Here is a 7,875-nt window from a genome sequence, read left to right on the forward strand (position 1 = left end):
GCTGGCATGGGAAGTCTGGGATCAGGGGTTTCCTCGCCCAGCCGGAGGGCCCATGCCTAAAGTCAGCTTCCTACCAGACTGGCATCTGAGCCCACCGTGTTTGTTCACCCACTCTCGTGCTCACCCCAAACCCAGGAAGGCAGCGGGGAGGCTCCTGGCTCCCTTTCGCTGCACCCTGGCCCGAGCCTGCTTCTCTGCAGAGACCTGTGCCCAGCTTCTGCCCTCTGGTTCCTCTACCAAGGGACACTCGGTGCTCCTCCTGAGCCTTCTAGAGAGCTATTCCTCATGTGCGCCTCCAGACACACCAACCCCACCAGCATGGCTTTGCTTTCTTACTGTCCTATGTTTCCCTATTGGACTTTTAACCTTTTAGAGGACCAGGGACCCTGCCTTACCCATCTGTGCCCTCTGGGCCACCAACTCAGTGCTGAACAAATGGTAAACGCCAAGATAATTCTTGTTGGCTTGACTGCAAGGAAACTGATGATCCCGTACGCTGCACGGTTCAGAGCAGGAAAGGATAAATGGTGATGTTGTAAATCCCTTCATTCATTGCCAGAGCCGCCCCCCCACCCCATCCCCCGGCCCAAGCAGACTAGAAGGATACCCCAGAGGCGCGGAAGACTGTGGAGTGAATCGTACGTAACTGACTGCATCTCCGCGCTCCTCGGAGAGTTCGAGCCACGTCAACGCCCCGATGTGTTCATTTTTATTGGTTTTGATGGTGATTTGATGTCATCAGGGATTCAGGTCTCATGTTCGTCCCTGAGATCATCTGAATAGCACTGGTGACGGGGAAGGGAAAAGCAGAGAGAGGCACCCACAGGCAGCCTGGATCGGACTGCATAAATCTGGGAGGAGGGAGGGGGCCGGACAGCCTGGCTTTCCCAGCTGGCGCGGGAGGCTGAGCGGGAGCAGGCGAGAGGCCGTGGAGCGGCCAGCGTTGTGCCTTCACCCCAAGTGACCATGAGAGGTGCCATGAGGGTCTCAATCATGTTCCTTCTGGTGACTGTGTCGGACTGTGCTGTGATCACAGGGGTAAGGCATCCAAGTCCCTCTATGCCCTGGGTTTCGGGAGGGTGTCGGGGTCTGCACGGGAGGGGAGCCAGCAACCACGCAGGGGGCAAACCAAAAAAAAACTGGGGAGTCAGTGGTCAGCCAGCATTTCAGAGAGGCATTCCACATGATTTTCAGATTAGTTAGACCTTACCCCCCTCCTAGAAGGGATATCCTTTGGAGAGGCTGTGTGTAAATCCAATCTTACTTCCAATTGCATTAGACATCAAATATTTTGAAGTTTAGACCTTCGGGAACATGAAGATTTCTAATTGTGTAATAAGGAATTCTTTCATAAAGTTGGTTAGCACCCCGTAATTTATCTTTTGTGTAAATATTGGTTTTCATATACAATCTGGGCCACATGTCAAGTGTAATTTATACCGCATGTTGACTTAATTAAAGGCAGTGACCTTATTAGCTTTAATTGGGGATGTCTAACCTCTGCTTTTTCTACTTTTAAGGAAGATTGTCTTGAAATTCTTTCTTTCCTTTATTATTTATGTATTTTAACTGTGCTCGGTTCTGATCAGAGCGTTTGGCTGGGTGTGCAAGCATCAGGTAACAAGTGGAAATCTAGTCTCCCAGTGGAGGTTTCCCACATAGGGGCGCTGCCTGTCTTAGAATTCGAAACTCTTAGACTGGGGCTTTCCCCGGGGACCACCCTCAAATGTGTTACAGTGGTGGGACCATTCTTACTAAAATGGAGAATAATACCTGAGAGCTTTCCAGGTAAAAGCCGCTAGGAAAAAAAGAGAGAGAGAGAGAGAGAGAGAATTTTTTCCCCAGCATCCTTCAACTTTTTACATAGAGAATGGAAATGTAGAAAAATGCCAAATGATTCTTGGAATCGCATTAGTTTTCGTGGTCACAGAAAGGAAAACTTCTTTCCTTTTCTTTTTAAAGGAAAAAGACTTGAGTTTCAAAGACAAACACATATTAAAGGCAAGTCAATGCTTTTGAGACCCAGAGCATGAATAACATTGTTAGGGCAAAATTATACCTAATGGATCAGCCTCTGAATCCTCCCGTTGTGTAGCGGGATGATCGGGGCGGCTAAGAACAAAGGAGAGAAGCCACCAAGGGGGATGGGAGCTGTGGGTTGACCTTGACGCCCAGGGACCTCACTGGGCCAGCTCCAACATCTGGCTGAGTGGTGGTGGGAAAATCTCCTACTAGTAAACCCTTCAAGAGGACCCTTTGAAAAGCACAGTGAGAGAGGAGTCTAGGGTCGGAGGACATGCGTGACAGACAGGACAAGGAGAGGGTGGGACCCAGTGCTCAGGGGGTCAGGATCTCCCTCCACTCTCCATGCCCTGCTGGTGCCCCGAGGCTGACTCCCAGGAAGAGGCTGGGAGGACGCCACCACGCACCCCTGCTCCCTGGACTGTGACCATCCCGGATTCAGGCTTCGATGGTCCCTCCTGCCAGAGCAGGACAATGATGCCCCCCCACCTCTGTGGAAGAAGAGTCAGGGAGGGTCTGCTCAGCCCTAATCCTGGGCTTGCAGGGGCTGGTGAGTGTGTGAGATGTGCCCTCGCTGGGCTGAGACCTGCACGGCCAGGTGAGTGTCACCTGTACTTCCTCTGGGTGGCAAGCAGAGCCCGCACCCCCACTTTCCGTCCCCGGGGCTGAGCAAGTTGGCGGCTTCCAGTTTCTGCCAGGTCCCACTCAGGTAGCCAGAAGGGGCTCTGCAGCCTTCCGCCGGAGAAGAGCGAACCCCAACCCAGCTGTGAATCTCAGCTCCGAAGAGCCACCAAGCTTCTGTGGGAGTGCCAAGTGCGTGTGTTTCTCCATTGTGGCCCCGCTTGAGGCTGGAGCAGTTCAGAGGTCTATCTCCCCCAGTTCAGGCTTTTGTTCAAAGCAGGCTTATGTGGGCTTCTTTACAAATGGCAACTTTCAGAAACCAGGCAAGGCCGCTCAGTTCCTGTTCTGGACCCCAACCCAGAGGGGTCCATCCCTATCTGGGGGTCAAGGAGGCCAGCAGAGAAGCACCGGGGGAGACCCCTGTTCTCTGGGGCGCTGGCATCTCGGGTGAGGCTGGGCTTCTGGGGAGGGCCAAGGGGAGGGCCAGCATGGGGAGGGGAGGCACCAGCCCCTGGGGTGGGGTCAAGGTTGGAGAGTTTGGTCCAAGGACTGGCCCCCTTGGGGCTTGGGCCATCAGTGCCCTTCCCACCTCTAGGAACTCAGATCAATTCCATTTCACCAGCATCCTTGGAGCATTGGCTGGCACTGCAAGAGCTGTGTCTCCTGACCTCTGGCTTGGTCCGAAGAGGAGCATTGGCTCCCTACTGGGTGGCCTCCGAGGCGCTCGGAGGGGTCCTCAGATGCAGTTCTGATGCCCCGCTGAGCCCTGAGCGTCCTGTCGTGAGAGGAGCAGGAGCACAGAGGTGCTGCCCGGGGGTGCGAGGCTTCCGTGCGGGTTTCAGACGTACCTCTCCCTTCTGGTTTCTCTTGGGTGGCACTAACGGGCACGAATGGCCGCTTTGTCTCCCCTTGCAGGCCTGTGAGCGGGATGTCCAGTGCGGGGCGGGCACCTGCTGTGCCATCAGCCTGTGGCTGCGTGGGCTTCGGATGTGCACCCCGCTGGGGCGGGAAGGAGAGGAGTGTCACCCGGGCAGCCACAAGGTACTGCACAGACCTGCTCAGGGCCCAGAGCCAACGAGGAGGCACTTGTACTCTTTTGGGCCCTATGTGCCCTGCTCTCGTCCCCTGACAGGCAGCTCCCAGCCCGGGGGGCATAGAAGGGCCGAGAACAGGAGCAACCGCAGGTGTGCCAGCCCCCTCCCCTGGGCTCCCTGTGGTTCAGGAGTCCTTCCTGCTCCCTAGGGGAGCAGACCTGCATGGAGGAGCCCCGGTTTCTTCTGGGCTCAGAGCATCCTCCTGTGGTCACCCTCCCGATCCGGACCGCTTGGGGGATGGGGAGGTGCCGCCCAGGGTGTGGGATGTGCTTCGGCCGCAGATTTATATTCCCCAAGGGGACACCAGTGGCAATAAAAGCTACTGCTGAGTGCTTACTATGGGCCACTTTTCAGACTAAGTGCTTTTGCAATTATATAGTTTAAACCTCTTTACAACCATATGTGGTAGGGGCTATTATTGACCCATTTTGCAGATGATAAAGTTGAGACACAGAGACTAAATAGCTTGCCAGTGGTCACACAGCTGGGAAGCGGCAGACCTGGGATTTGAACCCGAGCATTCTGACCCTGAGTATGATCATAACCATTCCTGTTCACCCTCCCTTGAGGAAACCTCCATAGTTTAGTCTCGGGGTGAGTCACAGGGCAGGGACGGTGTCTGTCCTGTCCACCGCTGCCTCCCTAGCACCCCGAGTGCTGAGCACATCACGGCTGAGCTTTAAGTGATATTCAGTCACTTACACGTGTGTGCGTGCATACACGCAGGTGTTGGGTTGGTGAGAGGACCTGGCTAGGCAGCGTGTCCTAAGCTGGACAGCGTGTTTAAGGCTGGAATGGACGGCACAGTGTTGTGGCTGATTACATTGTCCCGAGAGCCAGGTATGCCTGGGTTCAAATCCTGGCTCCTCCACAAATTAGCTGCATGAGCTTGGCATGTCGTTCAGCCACTGTGCCTCAGGTTCCCCCTCTGTAATAACCGTGATTTTCGTGCTGGTTGGAGGGGTGAGACACCGGCCAGAGGCTCCTGCCAGGAGGCCCACCTCCCTTGTGGCGAAGGCATCCTCCTTCTTCTCCTCTTTCCCCAGGTCCCCTTCTTCCGGAGACGCCAGCACCACACCTGCCCCTGCCTGCCCAGCCTGCTGTGCTCCAGGTGCCTGGACGGCCGGTACCGCTGCTCCACGGACCTGAAGAACATCAACTTCTAAGAGCCTGTCTATTGGCAGGACGCACCCTGGGCCCCTGCATGAGCTCAGCCTGGGGTCGCCTCTTAGGGACTTTTATTTCTGCCACGTGGCCCAGCTCCCCCAACGCCCCGCCCCCACTCCCCAAACGGTCTTCCTTGGTCCCTCCGCCCTAGCCCACCTACGTGCGTGCAAGCAGACACACGACACCTGTGGTCCCGGCTTCGGGCTGTGGTCCGAGAGGTGGCCTGACTGGTTCTCTTCCTGGTTCTGTTCAGGCTGCCAGAGAGGTTGTAAGTAACAGGAAGGGGATTCTTTTCCCTTAGCCTCTGCCTCACTCATCCGGATGATGCTCAGAGATGACTTGTCCTCCTCCCTGGGCCCGTCTCACCCCCTTCCTGCACGTGTTCTTCTGCCCGAATCCCGCAGTCTCCAGCATAGCCCCCCAGCTGTATCGCTCCGAGGGGACAGGTCCTGGGCTGAGCCTCAGGCCCTTTTCATGAGGCCTGTGAGGGACGACCGGGGAGTAGTTGCCTTCCTTGGGTTGACTCACTCCTCAGTGTTGGGCCATGGGCCCAAGGTCAACCTTTGGGGTGGGCTATAGTCAGTGACCTCATGGCAGGTGCAGGGAGCCCACCCACTAGGCCACAACTGCATTGCCTCCAAGGCCCTCCCCACGCACTTCACCAGGGAAGCCCCCAGTTCCCTTGTCCTCCCTCTAGAATGCAAGTGGGGGCAGTTTAATCTAATCAGCCATTGACGTTTAGGAGGAATTAGGGAGTAGCCCCAAACAGCTCCTTTCCAAGGATCGGGCCCCCGGGAGCATGTCCATGACCTTGAGGATGAGGGGCTTCTGCCCAGCTTGGGGGGGGGGGAGGCAGCAGGCAGGCACATTGATTTTGGACCTGGGGAGGCAACTACCCCCCAGGGACCAAGCTGCACAGGCCTCACACCCAGAGCAGGTTGCTTCTCTAGACAGCAAGGGCTTCCCGAAGCTCAGAGCCATCTGTCCGGGGGTTGTGTCACTGGCCTCCACTGGCCTCTACCACACCAGCCCCACCAAGCTCCTCCCATCGGGACCCTGCCCTCGGCTCACCCAGGACGGCGTGGTGACACCGGAAGCTGTGCTCGCTGACCTGCACAGCTGCAGGATAAAAGCATGAACAAGGCGCGAGTGGCCGTGGTGTTCTGCTCTGCCGGCTCGGGGACTCGGGGCGGGGAGTGGGGGCAGGATGGGGCCCTTTCCGGGTGGGGGAGGAATGCCGTTGGTGTTCCTCCTCCCGTTTCGGGCACTTGTTTTGAGAAAACAGATTCAGGGTTTCTTTGAATGAAGGGTGACAGGCAGCGGGCTCTGGGCCCGGAGGGTGCTTCTCAGGGGTGTGGCTCACACGCTTTGGTGGGTTGGAGACAGGAAGGGAGCCCCGAGCTGGTGGCTGAGGGGGGACCCCATTGGTGAGATCTGGATGGGTTGCAAGTCCCATTTCTACACTTTAGTCCCTTTTGCTTAGTGTCCAGGACCTGATGCCCCCAGACCACCATGTGTGGGGTGAGAAATTCTATCAGGATGGCCCTGAGCCTGTGTCCGAACCCAGGGGCTGTGAGCATCCCCTAAGTGCCAGGCTACTGTCCCCATGGCCCCTCCTCACCCCAATTCCTAGCCTAGAAAAATGCAAAATCTAAGGTGAAAGGACATTGTATCCTGTGTTTCTCAGAAGCCTCCAAGCACATGGTGGTTAATGAGGCCCTGGGGGCTCCTGCCGTCCCCCATTTGTCCTGAATCTACCAGAGCCTTGCTCAAGGGTGCTCAGGACAGGCTTTACTGCACGACCCACTCAGGCTGGACCTGAGGCCCACTCAGGGCTCCTGCTCTTTGTTTTCGGCTCCTCTGACAGATGTCATTGCCTGCTGTGCCAACTCTCGCCCCTTCGTGCAGCGCATGAATCTCTGCCCCCTGCACTCTGGCTCAGGAGCTGGACGTAGAGCTACCGTCCATGTCCAGGTTTTCAATCTGCCCATCCTTGCCTTTGCGTCTCTAGGTAGCGCCAATCACTTCCACGTCATGCTGGTATGCGGGGTCCTCCCCAGTCAGGCAGAGCCGTCCTGGGTGAGACGATGGCCACGTGCCTCAGCACAGCAGAGACGGGTTGATGGTTGCAGGCACAGGGGTGTCCCTGATGGGGTGTTCATTGACTCGCCACCTGCAGCCCCCCATCTCCGTCCCCATCTAGGAGCTGGCCAGTCTGCAGACCCTTTTTAATCTAACTGGAACAATTCTCATTTTTGATACCAAATTCTAAGGAAGGTATAATTGACCACTGCTCCAGTTTCTCGCTGCTTTTTTTCTGAAGCCCTAAGAGCAGAAAGGGGGAGGTTGAGTGGGGGGTGAGGGGTAAGGAACGTTATTTGTGAGAATTCCTTATATTCAGGAATATATTCTTCATAAATATAATTATAAAAAGAATCTACTTATAAGAATAATATATCCAAGATAAGAATATATTCCCAAAGAATTAAATTAATTCAGGCTTAGGTGAGATGGACAGCCCTTCAGGATTCTGGCCCCTTCAGTGACAGCCTTACTGCCCCTTAGGCCCGGCCCCTTCCTCCCCGACATGTGGAGTCTGGTGCCATCTAGTGACCAATCTGGGGATGGCAGGGAAGAGTCAGATGCTCCCTTCTCAAAGCAGACCTGGGGGGGGGGGCTTCATTCCCCAGATGTCCCCAAGCGATAGATTCAACCAGAGGCTTAGAGGGACAGTGCTTCCACCTGTGGAAAGAAATCTGTCACCCTAAGGAGCACAGGAGAAATACTTAATTGCCCCTTTGGGTCCCGTCCCACCTAGATACTTCTTTCCTAGAAGTCACTGTCATCTTCCAGTGAGACACCTTCCAGCTGCTCTAGGAGTGGGACCGTGGAGGTGGGCGGGGCCAGATGAGGATGACGGGATGCCCCTTCCACCCTACCTGTGCCCCCGAGTCTCCATCTTCCTGGCTAG

At 55.9% G+C, this 7,875-nt stretch overlaps 1 protein-coding gene across 1 annotated transcript; it reads left to right on the top strand.

The window, feature by feature from the left end:
* Positions 1-966: 966 nt before the first annotated feature.
* On the top strand, positions 967-4,903 carry PROK1 (prokineticin 1). The gene is made up of 3 exons (XM_045801348.2): positions 967-1,038; positions 3,559-3,684; positions 4,784-4,903. The coding sequence occupies exons 1-3, from the start codon at positions 967-969 to the stop codon at positions 4,901-4,903; spliced, it is 318 nt and encodes a 105-aa protein (XP_045657304.1).
* The last annotated feature ends 2,972 nt before the right edge of the window (positions 4,904-7,875 follow it).

This window comes from Ursus americanus, chromosome 12 (assembly GCF_024610735.1).
Source record: "Ursus americanus isolate L20-20 chromosome 12, mUrsAme1.1.p, whole genome shotgun sequence".
Classification (NCBI taxonomy): Eukaryota; Metazoa; Chordata; class Mammalia; order Carnivora; family Ursidae; genus Ursus; species Ursus americanus.